The 20,599-nt window shown below is 35.7% G+C and overlaps 1 protein-coding gene across 1 annotated transcript in view; it reads left to right on the plus strand.

The window, feature by feature from the left end:
- sip3 (septin interacting protein 3) overlaps positions 1 to 20,599 on the plus strand; it is a 306,647-nt gene that overhangs the window by 53,280 nt on the left and 232,768 nt on the right. Inside the window, exon 4 of the mRNA XM_090399016.1 lies at positions 14,640 to 14,688. Coding sequence (XP_090255142.1) covers positions 14,640 to 14,688 — 49 coding nt within the window. The remainder of the gene's footprint in view (positions 1 to 14,639; positions 14,689 to 20,599) is intronic.

Genomic DNA, 20,599 nt, shown 5'->3' on the forward strand with positions numbered 1-20,599 from the left:
AGGATAGATGGCAGTCACATAGAACTTGGAATACACCTAGAGGAGACATAGGAGAGTGTTTATCTTCAGAAGAGGGTGGGAATACGTTGAGAGTTTATTAATAGGAATAAAGTTGCTACTAAATCATATTTGTTCAGAATTCTTGAAATCGGTTCTGGAATGCTGGAGATGTATGGGATTGGAACTAGACGTATTGATTCCTTGTTGTGTAAGTTAAGTTTGTAGGAGTCACATAGATTTATTATTATTATTAAACAAGACCTCATGAAGTCAAAGACTCATCTAGGAGATCCTTTTATCTCACACACATCTCATCATACCATGTCTTAAACACATTCAAACTCCTTGCAGACACCACACTCTCAGGCAAGGCATTCCAATCACTCACAACTCTGCATGAAAAAAACCTGCCTCTCACTCCCCTACTCACACCCTCTTTATACAGTTTCCAGGGATGACCTCTGGTTCTCCCCTGATCTCCCACTATTCTCTGTAGAACTTCTCCACCATTGATCCTGTATATATTTTGTGTAGTCCTTTCTGAGAAGCCATTTAATTTCATATATTGTTTGATATTTGAGAGGTCTTCCTGTAAATGATGGGGAGTTGAACAATTAGTCTTAACTCGTCGAATTAAACACTTTGATTCCTGTCTTTTGAGAAGGATGATGTGCAGATTGTTGAAGAATGTAACGTCCAATGAAAGTGGGTTTTCTATAAACTGATGTTAAATTACCTGATGGTGGATGGATGAGAAGAATGTCTAAAAACTATAATTTGTTGTCTCTTTCAATTTCCATTGACAATTTGATAGGATGTAAAGTATTTATCGTAGCTAAAAACGTTGGTAAGGTACATATATTTTGTGAGGCCACACTGCAAAAATTTTGTCTATATATCTAACCCAGAATGAAGGTCGAGGGTATAGAAGAAAAAAGGATATCTTCTAAATGCTGTAAATAAAAGTTGGCTAAAGCAGGGGAGAGAGGGGACTTCCCATGGAAGTTCCTTCTACTTGGTTGTAGAATTTGTTTTGGTAAACGAAGTATCCAGAATGCATCACAAATTCAAACAGTTTTACTATATCTTGTGGGAATATTTCGGAAAGCAGTTGTAAAGTCTCTTTCAAAGGTACGTTTGTAAATAGGGATTCTACATCGAAGCTCACCATAAGATCAGTAGGTTGTGTAGAGACATTTTTTTAATTTGTCTAAGAAATCCAAAGAATGTTTTTTTTTTGAAAAGAGCAAGACTTGCCTATATGTGATTTCAGTAGGTTTGCTAAATATTTGGCTATCATCTTCAAGGCTGGTACAGCCGCGTTTGAACTCGACAGCCCATTTCTTAATTGTCGAATATGAAGAAGAGTGCCCATAAACTTATGAACTTCAAATGAATTTTTTTTTGCCATTAAACCTTCTTTTACAAAGAATTTTATAACTGCACGATACTCAATTTTATCCATTTCAAGGGATATAGACAACACTTTTGCTTCAGACAGCTGTATAAAACAAACTACTTCATAGAATGACTTGCAATTTCACATGGATGCTTATGACAGATGTACCAACTTAGGAAAAAAAAAATCTTGCGGATAGTGTTGCCATCTATGGTCGAGGCCGAGAACTTTTCAGTCCACCCTTGTGCTATTATTATTATTACCCAAGATCCCATGGAGTCAAAGACTCATCTAGGAGGTCTTTTTATCATACACACAGCTCATCATACCGTGCTTTAAACACACTCTCAGGCAAGGCATTCCAATCATTCACAACTCTGCATGAAAAAAAACCTGCTGCTCACTACCCCACCTACTCACACCCTCTTTATACAGTTTCCAGGGATCACCTCTGGTTCTCCCCTGATCTCCCACTGTTTTCTGTAGAACCCAGCATTGATCCTATAACAACCCTTTAATAACTTGTAGGTCTCTATGATATCTCCCCTCTTCCTCCTGTCCACCAGACTGCAAGTTTCATCTTCTCAATCTTTCCTCATACTCGACATTCCAGGGCTCCAGAGGTGACTGACTAAGGTAGTTTCTAACTTTCCAACATCTCTTCATTCTTCTGAAAACCAGGTGTCCAAATCTGGGCACAATAGTCCATGTGTGACCTAATCAAATTCCTTATTCAATGGAACAAGAATCTCCCTACTTCAAGTCAGTGTCCTCCACATTATTCCCAAAAGCCTTTGTGTTGTCTTCACAATTTTGACTGTCCCTCCCCCTAAATTTCAGATCCTTATTCACTATCACCGCCAGATCTCTTATTTCTTCCACCTCCGACAGTATATCCTCACCAAGCATAAATTCTGCATCTCTTTTTTGTTTTCCAAATTTTAAAACCTTACATTTTGCAACATTGAACTCATATCCCCATTCCTGTGCCCAGTCACTCAATTTATTTAAGTCTTCTTGTAAGGCCACAACATCTTCTCTACTCATCATGGTTCGTCCCAACTTTGCATCATCTGCAAACAACTGAATATCTCCATCCAAATCTTCACCAATATCATCAGTATAAAAGTTAAACAGCAATGACCCTAAAGCAGACCCTGAGTCACACCACTAGTGACTTTCCTTTTCCTGGATATCGCTCCCACCTTACACAACTTCTTGATACCTATCAGATAGCCAGTCTCGAATCCAATGCACCAATCTAATATTCAACCCCATCAACTCCAGTTTGACTATCAACTTATCATGCTGTAATCTATCAAAAGCTTTTGCAAAATCTAAGTATATTACTGTGTATCTTTCTCCTCTGTCCATGGAAGCAGACACCTTATTATAATAAGTAAGTAGATTACTAAAACATGACCTCCCTTTAGTAATCCATGCTGTCCATGAAAGGTAATACCATTGCTATCAACCCAATTCTGAATCCTAGTTCTCACAAGCTTCTCCAATCTGGCGAATGTGACTTCATGGAGAAATTGAGAGCAGTTGATGGTGGGGAGAGAGAGAGACTGACTGCAAGTGAGCAAGAGATGTATGGGGGAGATGAGCAAACTAGACGTAAATAAGGCTGTGGGACTTGATAATATATCATCACGTATTCTGAAAGAATGTGCCAGGGAGTTGACACCTGCCTTGACATATTTTTTTAATATGAATCTTGAACTCTGTCAAGTTCCTAAGGAGGGCAAAATTGTGCCACTTCATAAAGGAGGTGACAGAACTCAAGCATCAAACTATAGGCCTATCTGTGTGTCATGAGTTCTGTCACCTCCTTTATGAAGTGGCACAATTTTGCCCTCCTTAGGAACTTGACAGAGTGCAAGATTCATATTAAAAAAATATGTCAAGGCAGGTGTCAACTCCCTGGCACATTCTTTCAGAATACGTGATGATATATTATCAAGTCCCACAGCCTTATTTACGTCTAGTTTGCTCATCTCCCCCATACATCTCTTGCTCACTTACAGTCAGTCTCTCTCTCTCCCCACCATCAACTGCTCTCAATTTCTCCATGAAGTCACATTCGCCAGATTGAAAGATGTGTATGAACTGCTCATTAAGTGTCTCCACCACACCTGCAACAGCTGTCTTTATATCATTTTCTTCAATCAGTGTCATCCTTCCATAATCATTCTTTCTTTTGCTGGCTACATATTGAAAGAACTCCTTAGGATTCTTTTTGGCTTCATTAGCTAACTGCTGTTCATACCCCTCTAGCTATCTTCACCAACCAAGTCACCTGCCTTGCCTGGTCTTTGTAGTCCTCATGGAATTGGTTATTTCCACTTCTCTTATGCTGCCTCCATAATGTCCTTTTTCTCTGTATCACATGCTTAATCTCTTTATTCATCCATTTCACACCTACCTCATTTAACCTTCTCACCCTTGGAATACATTTAGACATTGCATCTACTAGATAGTTTTTGAAAATCCCCCAAGCTGCATTGATACTCCTCATTCCATGCTACACCTACGAACTGTCTCCTGAGCTCTTTATAATCACCCCCCCCCTTGTAGTTCCACATATACCCTTTTCTTACAGAGGTCCTCACACTGCTGGCAACCACCCTGGTAATCACCTCATGGTCACTCTCACCAATTGGTGGATGATTTGACACCTCATTTATAATTACATCCTCTGATGAGATGACCAAATCCAAGACCCCCAATCCTCATGTGCCCTCTGTTACATACTGTCTGAGGTAGTTATTCCTCAAAAACTCAAGAAACTCATTTTCTTTACTTCTAGTTGCTATCTCATCATTCCAGTCTATATTGCCATAATTAAAATCGCCCATAATGATCACCCTTTTCTTATTTGCTTGGCTAATTTGATTATACATTTCATAGTCACTACCATCCACATTTCCTGGTCTATAACAACATCCAACCAAGTATTTCATTCCATTCACCTCTATCTCACACTATACTGCCTCAAAACCACTGGCACTATTTCCCTCTTGCATCTCTACTTTGTATGGACATAACTCTTTCTCTATCATCAATAGCACTCCCCCTCCCTTTTTACCCCTTCTATCCTCACGAAACACATCATATCCTTCTATCTCCATTCCTGTCAGGATATTGTCCTCATCTAACCATGTCTCACTTATTCCAACAATTTTTGGGTGAACAGACTCAATTAGTGCAACCATTTCATCTGCCTTGTTTTTTACACTTTTAGTATTTGTATATAAACGTAACAGCTCATTCCTGGATCTACAGCTAGTTCCACTGATAACACTCATTCGATGTGATCTTTCCATGATTGACTAAGGCCATTTTCCTTTCTGCTTATTCATTTTAGAACCCTCTTCAATTGCAACTGTTTTCTCTTGATCCCAGGTCATCCCATTCCTTTCCTGTCTGCACATGCTTTCACATCCTCTTAGAGCATCCACCTTTCTCATGCTATGTACCCCTGTCCACCCTGAAGCTCCCCGTTTCCCTGTTCATCTTGCACACCCATACTCATGCCACTTGCTTCCTCATTCATAACCACCTCTTCAATCTCTGCTGTCGTACTCTCCTGCTCTTCCACATCACTTCCCACTTGATCTGATTCATTCTCTATACTCACTTCTCTACCTTAAAGCAACAGTCTTTCCAAGTGACTCACACCATAACCACTAAAATGCAGTCCATCGCTCTCATACAGTTCGCTTTGTCCTTCAAACCCGTTCCACACATTAACAAATTGTATTCCCCTCTCCTCATACATATCAGCCAACATACCATTCATAATCCTTGCTCTCTGTCTCATCTCACCACAGTCATGCCGAGGCAACATGCTTACTATCCTTCCTGTCACACTATTCTCTTTTATCCGTCTAAGCAGCCTCCTGATATCCATTCTGATGTGCTCTTTGTCCTCTGTCAACTCATTCGTACCTATTAAAACCGTCAACTCCTTCACTTGCTCCCTCCTCATATCCAGTGCTTCAATCACTATACTCATTTTACTGCCTGGAAAACATATCTTGTGCATCCTCTCATCCAGCACACCTTTAATAATGGAGTTGCCATACAATGCCACTCGCTCATCTTTCGTTAACTCCCATACTTACTTGATTTGTTTTAATCATTTTCACTTGAATTTTCTTAATTTCACTCCGCATCCATTTCATCTCTTGCTTTATCCAACCCATTCAATTTTCGAATGTAGTGTCACATTCTCTCTATCATTCAGTCTTTCTAATTTTCGAACTCTCGACTCCCGCTTCACACTTCCACTCTCATTCATCCTTTTGAGTTTCTGTATTTCGGTCCATGTGTCCAACTTTTGCTTTCATTCATTCTTCCCATTTTTCAAAGTTTCGATCCTTCCGTCATGCTATTTCCGGTTTCTTTCATTCTCTCAATTTTGTTTCCTTCCTTCACATTTGCCTTGCTTTCGTTCTTTTTGCCATCCATTACGGTTTTCAAATCACTTGTTTTCTTTTTCAATGCTTTCTTAACAATTTTTCGCCTTTCTTTCACACCATGCTTCTCTTTCGAACGAGCACTCATTCTTCCTATGACATTCTCGCTACTAACGCTTTCTGTCATCAAATTCATATTAGTACTCATCAAATCCTCGTTTAGCTTGCACTTTGCGCATACCCTTCATCCATCAGCCCTAAATGTCCACAAACCATCTATGTAATCAAAAGAATGCATGTAGCATACCTCGCACTTCACGAAACGACTGAAGTCTAAGTTAAAGTCATGCACTGACAAAGCCGCTGCCATCTTTCCTCTGCCAGTTACTACTCTAAGGGCCAAAAACAACAAATTTGTAATTAAGTTTAGTAAAATATCCCACACACTAATAATACTAGTAGCGCACAACTTTTATAGACACTCTTACTCAAACAATGACTCATACAATTAATTATTTCAAGAATAACTTATCTGAATCCAGAGCTCTTCTTACATGCTGCTGCTACTGTTACCTCATGAGTGCCCTTATCAATGTATTATCATGGTATCTTGTATATCCCTTCATGTACATATCAGAAATTTGGTGGTGGTGGTAGTTGTGGTCACGATTGCATTTCCTGTTCACGTGTCACTCTTGCAAAGCCCGACATGAATAAATAAAAACTAAGTTCTGCCCATTACTTTATTTCTGTGAGGTATGAAATACTGAAATCATTAGTATTTAATTTTATTCCTTAATCGTCATCATCATCATCATCATGAACCATGGGCTCACTGCCCATTGGTGTCCGATGCCTCCTTCACTATCTTCTTCCACCTTTCTTCTGGTGCACAGTGTCGCAGTTTCTGTGCACCCATTCCACACCAGTCCTTTATGTCGTCTATCCATTCTCTGTATGGTCTACCTCTTCTGTTTACACCATCCATAATACCAAACATAAATGTCTTTATCTTCCTCACTCATTCTACAGATGTGTCCAAATAATTGCAGCTTCCATTTTATAATCTTCTACATTAGATTCTCTTTTGGTTGTATCTTCCAATAGAGCTCTTCATTTGTGATTTTCTGTACCCATCCTATTCTTAGAACCTTCTTGTAGCAAGTTCTTTCAAATGCCAAAATTCTTTTTCTGAATTCCTTATTTATTACCCATGTTTCAGATCCATACAGTACATCGCTAAAGATGCATGTCTCCAGTACTATTAGTTTTGTTTTGCAGGCTGATCACCTTACTTTTCCAGATGTTATCCATGGCCTTCAAATTTGTTCTTCCCTTTGCAATCCTGATCTTTATTTCTTTTTTTAGAGTCCAAATCATACATAATTTTACTTCCCAAATATGTGAATTACTCTACATTTTCTATATCAATTCCATCCAGAATTTGGTGAGAAGAAAATGAAACCAAAGGTTTCATGTTCTTCTCACCAAATACCATTCTTTGTTTTTTCCAAGTTCATAACAAGTTCAAATCTCTTCCCTTCCTCATTTAACAGTTTCAGTGTTTTTTGTAGTTCTCCTTCATCTTCTTCAATAATAACAATGTCACCCTACAAATCTCAGATTGTTAATTCTCATTCCACATGCAGATATTCCTTTTGCATCTTCCTTCAGTTTGTCCATTGCTCTTTCTAAATGCACGATGAAAATGCTTGGTGATATTGGGTCTCCGTGTCTAGTACCTCTGCTTTTCTAAACCATTTCCCCAAATCATCACCTATTCTAACTGCTACAACTGCATTCTGATAAACATCTTTTAATATAGCTATTCTTCTTCTTATTGTGCTATCTTCTATCGAAGGTCAGCGACCATCTTGGCGAACAAACTGCGCTCTTGTGCTAATCTGAGCAGTTGTGCACTGCTCTTTCCTGTCCACGTCTTGATGTTGTCAAACCATGATATTCTTTTTCTTCCTCTAGTTCCTTTGCCACCAATTCTTCCTATCAAAATAGTTTGTAGAAGTTGGTATTTGCTGTTTCTCATGATGTGGCCAAGATATGATGTTTTTCGTTTCTTGATTATTTGTACAAGATGTTTAGCTTTGCCAATGGATTTTAAGACATCTTCATTGGTAATTTTTTCTGTCCATGATATCTTTAGCATTTTTCTGTATAGCCACATCTCAAAGGCTTCAATTTTCTTGATGGTTGTCACCTTCAATGTCCATGTTTCAACTCCATAGAGCAGAATAGACCACACGTAGCATTTCAGCATTCGGCATCTGACTTCCATGTTTAGGTCTTTATTGCAGAATAGTGTTCTCATTTTCATGAAGGACTGCCGTGCAACTTCAATCCTTGTCTTTATATCTATTTCTGGATCCCACCATTCATTAAGCCAGCAACCAAGATATTTATATCTTGACACTTGATCAATATTTTTCCCATTGAGTGTCAGTATCATTGATGAGGCTGGATGTTTGCTGATGATCATATATTTTGTCTTGTTGATGTTTATATTTATTCCCATTCTTTGGCTTTCTATGTATACTCTGTCAATGAGTTTTTGGAGATCCATAATATTATCTGCAATTAGCACGGTGTCATCTGCATATCGAAGGTTGTTAACAATCTTTCCATTTATTGTGATTCCCTCTGAACATTCTTCCAATGCTTTTTTAAAGATTACCTCTGCATATATGTTGAACAGGAGTGGTGAGAGCACACATCCTTGTCTCACTCCTCTTTTGATGTTAATATCACTGGTGGTAATGTTGTCTAATTGAACGGTAGCTGACTGATTCCAATACAGATTTGTTATTAGTCTTATGTCTTGTTCGTCTAGCCTTATTTGTTGAAGGACTTCTATTAAGTTAGTGTGTCTGACTTTGTCGAATGCTTTTTCAAAATCTATGAAACACATAAAGACAGATTTCTGTTTTTCTATGCATTTTTGTATCAATATTTGGGTACAGAAAAGGGCCTCTCTAGTACCAAAACCATTCCGAAAGCCGAATTGTGTTTCACTTAGAGTTTCTTCACTTTTTCTATAAACTTGTCAAGGCAATTGTTCTATAATTTTTTACATTCTAGCTTATTTCCTTTCTTGTATAATGTCACTAATATTGATTTCACCCACTCCTGTGGCATTTTCCCTTCTTTTCATACCATATTACATAGCTGGTGGATTTCTGTAACCATACTTACACACCACCATATTTAATCATTTCTCCAGTGATGTTATCGTTATCAGGACTCTTGTTGTGATTTAGCCATCCTATTGCTTTTTCTACCTCTCCTCTTAAAATGTTTCCATATCATTCTCATTACCTGGTGGTGATATCTGCTTCAATTCTTCAGTCAGTTTCCCAATGCTATCTAAATCTGGTTTTTCTTTATATAACTCACTACAGTACCTTGTCGACCACTGTACAATTTTTTCTTTAGTCATCAATACTTTACCTTTTTCATCTTTAATTGTGGTCTGTTTTTTGGTTGCCACTTTCTATTAATGGTTCTAATCATTTTGTATACCTCCCTTGTATTATGTTCTCCATAGTACTGTTCTATATTATTGCACTGGGCTTCTAACCAGTTCATCTTATCCATTCTTACTGCTTTTTTCACCTTTTAATTTTTTACACTTTCTTCTATATTGCTCCTCAATTTGTTTTGATTTATCCCTTTTTATCTTCAACATTCTTTTCTCCTGCACTAACTTCAGTGTTTCTTTTCTAATCCATTTCTTCTTGATCTTCTCTTCTGGTACTGTTTCTTCAACTGCATCTTCTATTGACTTCATTACTCTTTTCACTCTTATATTCAGATTTTTTTCTTTCTCTACACTTTCAGTTTCTCTTCTAACACTGTTCTGTACCTTTTTCCTATTTCTGCTTCACTTATTCTTGCTGTATCTCTTCTTTTCTGATGATGGGGTTTATATTTCTTTTTTAATTTCAACTTGATGTTTGCAATCACTGAACTACGGTCTGAATCTTTATCCGCTCCTTGAAAAGCTCGACATTGCTGTATGGATGTTATACATTTTCTTTTAATCGTTATCGTATCAATCATGTTCTTGGTTTTTCCCTTCATTTGGATCATTACAGATCATCATCTCATGATCTATAGCAAATTCTAACATATTTTCACCTTGTTAATTTCTTTCTCCGAAACCATATTTTCCCATGACTCCTTCCCAGCCATCATTATCTATTCTGACTTTGGCATTCCAATCTCCTTCAATAATTAGCACATCTTGCCTTTGGTATTGTTTCTATTGTCTCTGTCAGATCTTTGTAGAATAAGTCAATATCCTCATCTGTGCTGTCAGATGTGAGTGCATATATCTGGACTATTGATATATTAAATGATTTTGCCTGAAACCAAGGTTAGTAAAATACTTATAAATATTTACTTATTAATAATTTTGAATAAATGCTAACTTTACGTACTTTATATAACTCCTAACAATGAGTAAAATGCATTAGGAATGGTTGCAGTATTCAAAAAAACCAACAACTCTTTATCAAATGTGTTCTAAAACATTGCAGTGTAAAGCATCATGAAGTGGACTTCTTGTCTTGAACATATTAATAGCATGGAAGGAAAGAAAAGCAGTGAATACAGCGTGCAAAGCACCAGAAGTAGAAGAATTAGTTACTCAACTAATTCTTCTACTTCAAGTGCAACAGTAGATTTCTGTCGATACTGTTAAGTGCAATTTTATTATAGAAATTTCTCTAAAGGTGAAAGTTACCAATTAGAATAACAAGAAGTTAATAAGAATTTAGGGCCTTTGTTCTGCAACATAATCCTATTCTTTAGTTAATGAAAAATTGGCATCCTTCAAGTTTTGTTTTGAAACAGATGTAATGCAACTTCTTTTGAAGGTATTCAGATAATTATTGCTGGTCTTTTAACATTTATGTTGCAACTACACACTTCATCTTGCTTTGATAAAAGTATTTTATGCCAGAAAATCAAAACTTAGCAATGGTAGTAGCAAAAGTTACAATGAAGTTGTAGATAGAATTATGTAGAATATGCAGAATTGTAGGATAATGTAGGATTATGGAACAATGAGTATTCAAAAATTGCTCAAAATATATTCATTTGTCAAAGGCCCTAAATTCTTATTAACTTCTTGTTATTCTAATTGGTAACATAAGACACTCAACTGAATTACTAAGCAATCATGACACAAATCTACTACCATGTGAAGGAATTTTTAGATTTTTCTTTCATAATTTGGAAAAACAAAATTCTGTTTTGAGTTGAGAAGCTTAAGTAACAGTAACTTTAACAACTTTTTAAACATAGTCTTAATATCACTGTTTAAACAAGATTATTGATGATTTTTGTATTATGGCAAATAAAAATAAAATTATGAGGATCTGAGAAATTTATAATAGAACCTGTTTTCAAAGAAAAGTATACTTTAGTAATGGTGTGAAACAGAAAATAATACAAAGAAATGGACAGTTATGATCTTGGAGAATTATTATTATTATGTGGCACCTCCAGGGAGTCCAAAAACTCATTGAGGGAGGGCACCTACTCTACAACTTAATCCACTACACAACGAACTGCAACTACCACCATCATCTGCACTAACGGCATCTACTACCACCACCACTAGTATTTTCACAGACAATCAACATTCATGCCCAAGCGGGATTTGAACCTGCAGCCTTTTGGCTGGAGAGCAGATACGCTAACCACAGAATGGCCAACCAGACTGGCAAGAAGCAGATTTAAAAACAGATAGTGAGAAAGATATTCATTTTGAAGATAATCGAATCCATTTCAATCAGAGTATAATACTCATAATTAAAAAGTTAAATGAATTTATATAAAGTGACATGCACTAGACTGAAGTTAAAAATTCTCTTAGATACACTATTAACAGTTAGACCTACATTAATCTTAAATAAAGAAATTTTCTACTTCAGGTTGATTTATAACCAAATAAAGATCCTGAATTTTCAATTGAGCAATTAAGGCTTTGTTTTTAAAAATTCTTAAACAAATGTAAATATTGGTATTAATCTTTTTCCCCTAGCATCACTATGTAGTTAGTTTCTTTTATGTTAATTTCAAACTCACTGTTTTTCAACAGATATATAATATAACCCATCTCTAGGCAGCACTAATGTGATAATTATTTTTTGTTTACTGTAATCAAGCTTTGATCTTTTTTTAAATATCTTAACACTAATTAAAAAGGCATTATTGAGTGTCACGATGAGAAGTAGCTGTGTATTTCAACAGTATTACAAAAAGTGTTTTTTTCCTAAATTATATTGTGTAGAACTGTATACTAGAGCTTTTGTGTGATAGCCAGACTGGATATAAGCATTGATTATATCCAGTCTTGATTAACATAGAAGTTTTTGTTAACTATATAAAACTGGTGGCAGTGGCAGCAAAGAAACATGTGCCAGCAGTTGTGTCAGGTCTCAACTCATAGTTTTTCCATGGTGGGTATAAGATGTGACAATTTTTTTATGTATGCATCCAAAAATGTTCAAGATTTATGGAGTATTAGATCAAATGATAAAAAGGAAAATATTATAGTATGTGAGAAGTATTACGAAAGGCTAGGACATTCCAAAAAATGAGAGCGGTGTTACTAGAAATAATCAGAAAATGGATGGATGGATGTGCTTGCGACAGTAATAATACAAGTGGCATATAAGAGCTTAGTTAAGAGTTAATGAAAATGAGGAGTTACATTATGTGTATGGAGGAGGAGGAAATTGAATGTTTAAAGAAGAGAAGAGCGTAACTAATATAAATAACAAGGAAGCAAGAAGAAATAGTGCACAAGACATATTTTACAAGTGATATACAATAAAATATCAGATGCTTTGCAGAAAAAGAAGGAATGGGCATTAGAATTAGTAGTAGTGCTGAGCAAACGACTTGAATAATGAGATAAAGAATGCGGAAAGGGATTTGAAGGCTGAATTGTGTTAGGCAGAGAGTGTTCAATTTGTGAATGTATGGAATGAATTTGAAGGAAAGTTAGAATGTTTCAAAGCTGATGGAATGCATTTGAATGGTTTTGGTGTTGATCAGGTGGAGCGATTGTTATTTATTAAGAGTATGAAGGATTCGTATGAAATTAGTACCACTAAGACTCAGAGGTTGAGAAGCAGATTGTGGAAGGATGGGAAGAGGATGGATACAAAGGTGAGGAAGTGATTATAGCAGAGCAAAGTAATGCAGTGCAAAATGGTAGGGGTGATAAGAATTTAAATGAAAATCAGAGTCAGCATCAGGGGAACGGGAATGGTCAGGACAAAGAGAAGTGCACTATAGCAGAGAGAGTAAATATGATTGTGTTGATGTTGTGTCCTCAAAGAGTGTAGAATTGTTATGCTTGTATACTAATGTACGGAGTATCAGAAATAAAACAGCAGAGTTGTAGCATTGATTGAATTGGTTTGCCCAAAGATAATTGGCATAAGTGAAACTTGGTTGACTGGGGATGATATATTGTCAGGACTCGAAACGGTGTGGTATAGAATTTTTCAAAAGGATAGGAAGATGATAAGAGGAGGAGGGGAGTATTGTTAATGGTAGTAGATGAATAGTGTTCTTCAAGAGTTGACGTGGAAAATAGTAGTACATGTGAAGATTTTGAAGCTGTTTGGTGTGAAGTTGAGATCAGTAGAATAGTATGTTTAATATGATGCTGTTATAGACCAGGGAATATAAAGAGTATGGATTGTGAAATGTTTAGACAAATTAGTTGAGCAAGTAAAAGGAAGGTGATCCTAATGGGAGATTTTGATTTTAGGAATGTGGACTGGAAATAAAAGATAGTGTAATAGTAACAAGGAGAGTGAATTTATTGAATTTTTGCAGGATAATATCTAAAGCAACGTGATAGAATTAACACGAAGTTTATTGGTATTAGATTTAGTGATGGCCTCACAGGATATGGTTGTGAATGAGGTATCAACACTGCCACCTGTTGGTGAAAGTGATCATGAGGTATTGGTTTGGAAGGTAGTCAAACAGGAAAAGGTCGTTATCAAGAAGTCTATATGTGGAACTATAAGGTGGGTATCAGAAGCTCCGTAGTCAACTAGCATCAATACATTGGGTTGATGAATTGTGTAGAAAAGATGTTGACAGTGCATGGGAAATAAGGCAGTATCTAACACTAGCAATGCATTACTGCATACCAAGAGTTAAGCATATAAATAGAGTGGGAATGAGATGGATGAACAGTGAACTCAAGCAAGCAATGTTCACAAAAGAAGTTATGGAGAAAGTAAAGACAGTTTGCAGTGAACAGATGCATGAATAAATAAATAAATATAAACATGAATAATATAAAGTGCAGGCCAGTAAAAGTGTCAAGTTGAAAAAGAAAAAGTAGAATATTCACATTCAATTTTATGTGAATCCCAGTACTTAAATGTCCAGTAATTTTACATTCTTTTGTAGCTGGGATTCACATAAAAAAAATAAACATTTACAGTTGATAAATTTAATAATTGGCATGGTGGCAATTAGTTTAATTTTTACTGAATTAAAGTATTATTTTGTTAGCTGTGTTTAATTTATTTTTTTGTTGTTGAAATTATATGGATCTCATGTTACATATCTTGTTAAATCAGCAAACCTCAGTTTAAAGATAATTAAATTCATCCACTAGGAAAATTAGACCATTTAGATCCAGAGGAAAATCAGGTATATGCATCTGGAGTACCTTGATAAAAATATTTTTATTTTTATAACATCAAATTTTCTGTTAAATTTATTCATGCACATTTTTTATTTTATTTTTTATATTTTAGATGGAAAGAAGTCCAATTATATCATGGTTATTTCATATCCGAGTGCTGTGTAAGCATACTTTTTTTGATTCCAGTTTTTAACTTCAAATACTCTGTTTTACTTAAAGCATAATTTAAAATTATCATGGAATTGATTTTTAAGATTCATTAGTATATATATATATACTACTGAAACTTGAAATTTTTAGTAGCATATTCTAATATAACATACAATTCTCCTTTTTCATCCATATCACATCCATGTGTGTGTGTGTGTGCAGGCACACCAGCAGAAGTTTGCTGATCAAAGCGTACTGTGTACAAATGACATGCTGTCTGATTATAGTAAATACTAAGAAAAATTAATGGTCAATTCAGTGGCTCAATATATTGAAGTGGCCCAGTATAGTGAATTTAGTCTCTAAGTAACAAAACAAGTACAAACAGGAAATCATTCAAAATATGCAATATGTATCTAAATGATACAAAAAAAAAAGTGCATATTTTTCAGTGAATACAGTTAAATTAGTCAAATATTGTCAAATGTTTGTAAAATTTTATATCATTTAGATATGTATTGCTTACTTTTGCTGGTGGAAATGGTCATGTTTGAACTAAAATTTAGATAAGCAAAGACCCTAAATAAAAAAATTTCATTAAATCACTTTTATTTCTGGAATATTTAGCATAATTTTACCTCTGGAAATTAATTAAACTAATATTAAAATGTCTTTGTACCATAATTTTCTTCTGTTTTAAGCCAGTACAGAACAGTTGAGTTGTCTGAGTCCCATATTTGGAGCCCATCGGTGTTTATTCATTATCCAAGTAGATAATTAACAGCTTGCCACAAGAAGGTGAGGATTGGAAATTATGTCACATGCTCTAGTTATTTCTTCTTTTCCTTAAAAAGCTACGTGGATGACTTCTCCACTTATCTAGCTTTAATCCTTAAATGGCCTCATTGAAATTAAAGAAAAATTAGTAAAATCTAAGTTAGAGTTGGAAGTTGATCAAAGACTGCAGTTATGATAAAAATGAGGAGAGCGAACAGATGGCATCAATGACAGAATTATATTAAAAATGAAGATATTGGGAATTCATGCAGAGCTAATATTAGGTAGCATAGTCACTTGAAGATAATGGGAAAGGCTAAAATAAACAGGTGTTTGATGATAAGAAAAGTGGGAGACCATGAATCTAAGTAGATTGATGCAGTTAAAAGTGCTTGAAAAAAATAAAATCTGACAATATTGGATTCCTCAGAGATAAGACAGATCCGGAGGAAAATTGTCAATAAGAAGTTAGCAATAACGTAAACCTCAACTAATATATAAAACCTGAACTCATAAGTGAATAAATTCATATATAAACATATTGGTAAGTGTTTGGGAATAATACAGAGAAAACAAGAATATACTTCATTTAACTAAATTATGGAGACAACTGCTATGTTATAGTAACAACTTCAGTTTGATATAAAATAATTGACGTTTCAACCTTTGTATCGAGATCATCATCTGTGGTTCATACATACCTACAAAGACACGCACTACATTAAAATAGACATAGCATGCTGAAGTTACACTAATTTGGTCAGCTGTAAGCATTATTTACCTGATTTCTGGTGAAAAGGGAAAAAAAATCATCAAATTTAATTACTGACATGTACCTTCAGTGGGGGTGTATGGGATATTATGTTAGTACTACATGAAAAGTTATATCATTACTAACTTCTATTGCTATTTTCCTCCAAATTAATCTGTTATCTGTCAAGACTCCAATATTATCAGATCTTATAATTTCTGTCTTTTAAGGCACTTTTTACTGTATTAATATTCCTAGGCAAGGAATAATCTTGGTAAGCCTGACATAGAAAACTATTCTTTCCTCTCTCATTCTGTTTAAGTGACTATATCACCTGAGATTAGATCTATTAACACATTCCTGAATGGCAAGTTCTTTCTTAACATCCTCATTTTTAATGTGATACTTTCATTGATGCCATCTGTTCATGCCCCTAATCTTTCTAAGGACTCTCATATCTGTGGTCTCTAGTCTTTGGTCAAGTGTTTTATTTCTAACCCAGCTCTCAGATCCATAAGTTAAAATTGGTTTGAACACTGTCATGTATACAGCTAATTTAGTGTTTTGACTAATTTCTCTCTTATTCCATATACATTTATTCAGTTGGCTTTCTACAATATCAGCTTTACTAATTCTGCTGAATTTCCATATTTAATTTATCATCTTCACTAAAAGTTATGCCTTCTTCTTTCACTACGCGTTATTCCCGCTTCCTATGCAGGGTCCGCATGTTACTTAGATGCGACTTCTTGTTAGTGCCACTCCCAACTGACTGTCACCTAGTCTGCTGCTGGGGAGGGGATATATTTTTGGCTGTAGAAGCATATATTCACGAGGCCGGTTTGCCTGCTTGCAGGATGAAAAACGCCAGATAAACTGGCGGAAAAAATCCTACTGCCCGCACCCAAGACCGGCTAACTTGGCTATGCCTGAGGAAGATCCTCAAGTTCCTCATGTCTTCGACGGGAATCGAACCTGGGACACTCCTTCCCCAGGCATATGGTTGCGAAGCGCAAAGCCACTAGGCTAACCATGCAGACTCGCTAAAAATTATGCCTAAATAGCCGAAATGTTTTAATTCTTCTGTGTTCTCCATTCAGAATACTATTGATATTTTCAATTTCTGCCTTTTTTCATTGTCTTTTTTTTTATTATTGATTTTAATATCAAATCCTTGTCTCACACCTGATTTAACATCAAACCATCTTCCTATAGTTCCTTCAATTCTAACTACTGACTTACATCTCAAATAAAGACAAAGTATTGCTTAGTCTTAAAAAACCTATAATAGGAAAGCAGGAGTCCTGTTATGTTTGGCTGGAAATTATAATAGATAAATCAACAAAAGTTAGACTAGAGATTATTCAGCTTACAGAAAAAATATATGAAATAAGAGTTGAAATATTGCTTAGTCCTACAGTACGAGTTTGATGGTGAACCTGAAACAACTTACATGGGTCTGAGCTATCCATATTCTTGGAATTTTTAGGCCACCATTATTGCTTAGATTCGGTTGGTTGAGCAAAATTTCACAGGCTTCCCTAAATTTGTGTTCCTAGGTACACTGTACACCTAGCTTACCCTAAATATTTGCCCCTGATATGTGTGTGTGTAAATTTTATAGTTATCATTATTAGTTGGGAACTTCCGTGAAGGTCAAAGACTCATCACTGAAGGCACTGCCTACACCCTTTATGGGCAAAATGCATATCATGTCTTTCTTTAAACTCATTTACTTGCAGAACACTCAGAACAGATTGCCATCTTTGGTAATCTGTTCCTTTCATTTGCCATTCCCTAACATAAAATCTATCCTATATCTAGTTATGTCCTGTGTGCAAGGGCATAAGAGGAATTTGGGCACTGGAAAAGTGTGCTCTGGTCAGAGCAGGCTTCTCTCTCTCTTTTTTTTTTTTTTTTTTTAAATGTATATTATATTCAGCTTAGTCTACACAGATTCCCTTTTCTTTTCTGCACAAATTTTTCTGTAGTGAACAGTTGCAGTTTGCCTCATTCCGTCTGCTTTGCTAAATCTCTCTGTATTGGGCTCCATTTCATTGAACTATGGTATTATCTTATTAACAGAGGCAAATGCTTCTGCCAATTCTTTCACTGTAAACATTTTTGGGAGGTTGGTTCTTGCTCTTCTGTTTTTTTAATCTCTTTTTTTTTTTTTTTTTTTTTTTGTTTTGCAACTTTCTGATGAAGGTCATAAAGATCCAAATCTGTATGATCTTCATTTGTAAGCTTTCCTTCCTCAGCTTCCACTACTCTTCTATGCCTTCTTTGTCAACCTCCATCTCTTTAACCAGCAGCAGTATCTTTTAACCAGTCTCTTCCAAACTCCATTCACTTTTTTTTTTGTGGACATGTTAGTGGGATGGCCACTGTAAGTATGAGGATTGACTGTATTTAAAAATTTCTTCAGCATTCACTATGTACACCCATTTAGCAATACCTTCTGTGGCTGATTTGGTATATATGAAGCCCTTGGGTTGGAAAGACCTCGGTCTGAATTCTGTCTAGGATGTGAAGAACAGTTATTAGGACTTCAGTTGAAGGTGGGTTAATTGGGTTCATATGTTGATGGTGGAGTTTTTCATCCTGCAAGACACACACTCAGACCAGCCAGAAGAATGCATGCAATTGATATCCAGAGAAAACATTGAGCATACAATGCTGATGAGATTAACTGCTCTGTCACTGCAGTATTAGGTTTCTAAGCAGCCATGTTACTTGACCATGATAAGCCATTGAGTCCACCACAGATTGGAAGATGAGATGAGAACCTCTTTAGTAACTTGCTTGTTTCTGCCTAGCAACTAAACTTCATTATCTACAAATTAAAGATACCAAGAAATTATATACTTGGCTTAATCCTTTATCCAAGTGTAAGCAAACAAAGTTTTCGCCTGAAATATTTTCAGGACTGGAGCAACTCGTATAAAGAAGCTAAAACTTCACATCACTTGCCTTGGTATCCCATAATGCAAAGCACATCTCCTGGACATGTATAATGCAATGCATTATGGGAAGGGTCACTACCTAGACCAGTTTCAACCTTTATTGAGTTGTCTTCAGTTGGACTCAGATCCAGAGGTGATACCAAGATTGAAGTAATGCAGAACTCATATTTTTATATACGAGTAGCCAAAAGGTTATACTGTAACTTAAAGATACCAAGAAATTCTTCAGCCTATTCTGATTGACACTGCTGAGACCAGTTACCAGTTTGGTGACTGGTCTCAGCAGTGTCCAAATCTCCAAACTTTTGGAGATTTGGACACTGATTTGGATACAGCTCCACATCCACCTAGGAAATGCTGATAACCAGATCTGTACACACAGCTATATTAAATCCTTATAGATAAGAATAATAGCTTCGTTACGTATACTTGTCAGTGTGTTCAACATTCAAGTGAGCCTGGAGTTACTTTGTCTACTTTTGTGATATTCCCTCTGAAATTAAATTTCCTCTCAACATTTATCTCAAATGATTAATCTGGTTAAGTTCTTGCAGTCTAATTCCATTATTATAATACACAACTTGGTATTTTTTATTTATTTATTTATTTTTTGTTTGTTTGTCCTGAAGTGCATAACTTTTTACTTTGCTACATCAAACTGACAACTGTTTATCTTTTACTGACAGCATCAGTTGTTTGTTCAAGTCATTTTGCTGGTTCTATACGTCACTATTAATTATTCCTCACCCCAGTTTAACATCAGAACAGCTGGATATTTTCCCCTTCAAGTCATCCTTGAGGTCATTAATGTACACATTGAACAGCACTGGCTCAGGTACAGTCCAGCTCCACATCACTGACCTTCATTTTCTTGGCCTCTTCCCTGCAGTGTACTACTCTGCTGTCCATTAGCCACTGTTATATATGCCACCAGCTTTGTTTCCATTTCATATTTGTTGTAGTTTACTGTTCTGTGCAGTATCCAATGAGATGCTTTTGCATAATCTAGCAGTATTATAATGTAATTATTTCTCTTGTCCAACTCAACTGTTACTTTGTTGTAAAAGTGAGTATTAGTAACATTTGATTTTGTTCCTTTAATTCTTTATACAAGAAGGATGAAATATTATTCATATTCAATGAGAATTTAATTCAGTGACAAAGCTCTGCTAAATCTGAAAGTCTGTTATATAATAAAGTGTATTTTCCGATTGCATCGGCCGGCATGCATTAAAACTACCACAGAAAGTCACTCCACACAGCAAAATAACCAATTGCAGTGTGATTGGTGGATCATGTGCTAATCATTTGCAAACATGTTTTATGAGCGGTGATTCATTTATGTCGGCTAAATTACTACAGTGTTTTTCCAACATATGATGGCCTATTCGCCAAAATTTGTTAAAAATAACATGAAATTAATAAAAA

Source organism: Typopeltis vanoorti, chromosome 1, assembly GCF_054136105.1.
Source record: "Typopeltis vanoorti isolate ZY-2024b chromosome 1, IOZ_Tvanoo_1.0, whole genome shotgun sequence".
NCBI lineage: Eukaryota > Metazoa > Arthropoda > Arachnida > Uropygi > Thelyphonidae > Typopeltis > Typopeltis vanoorti.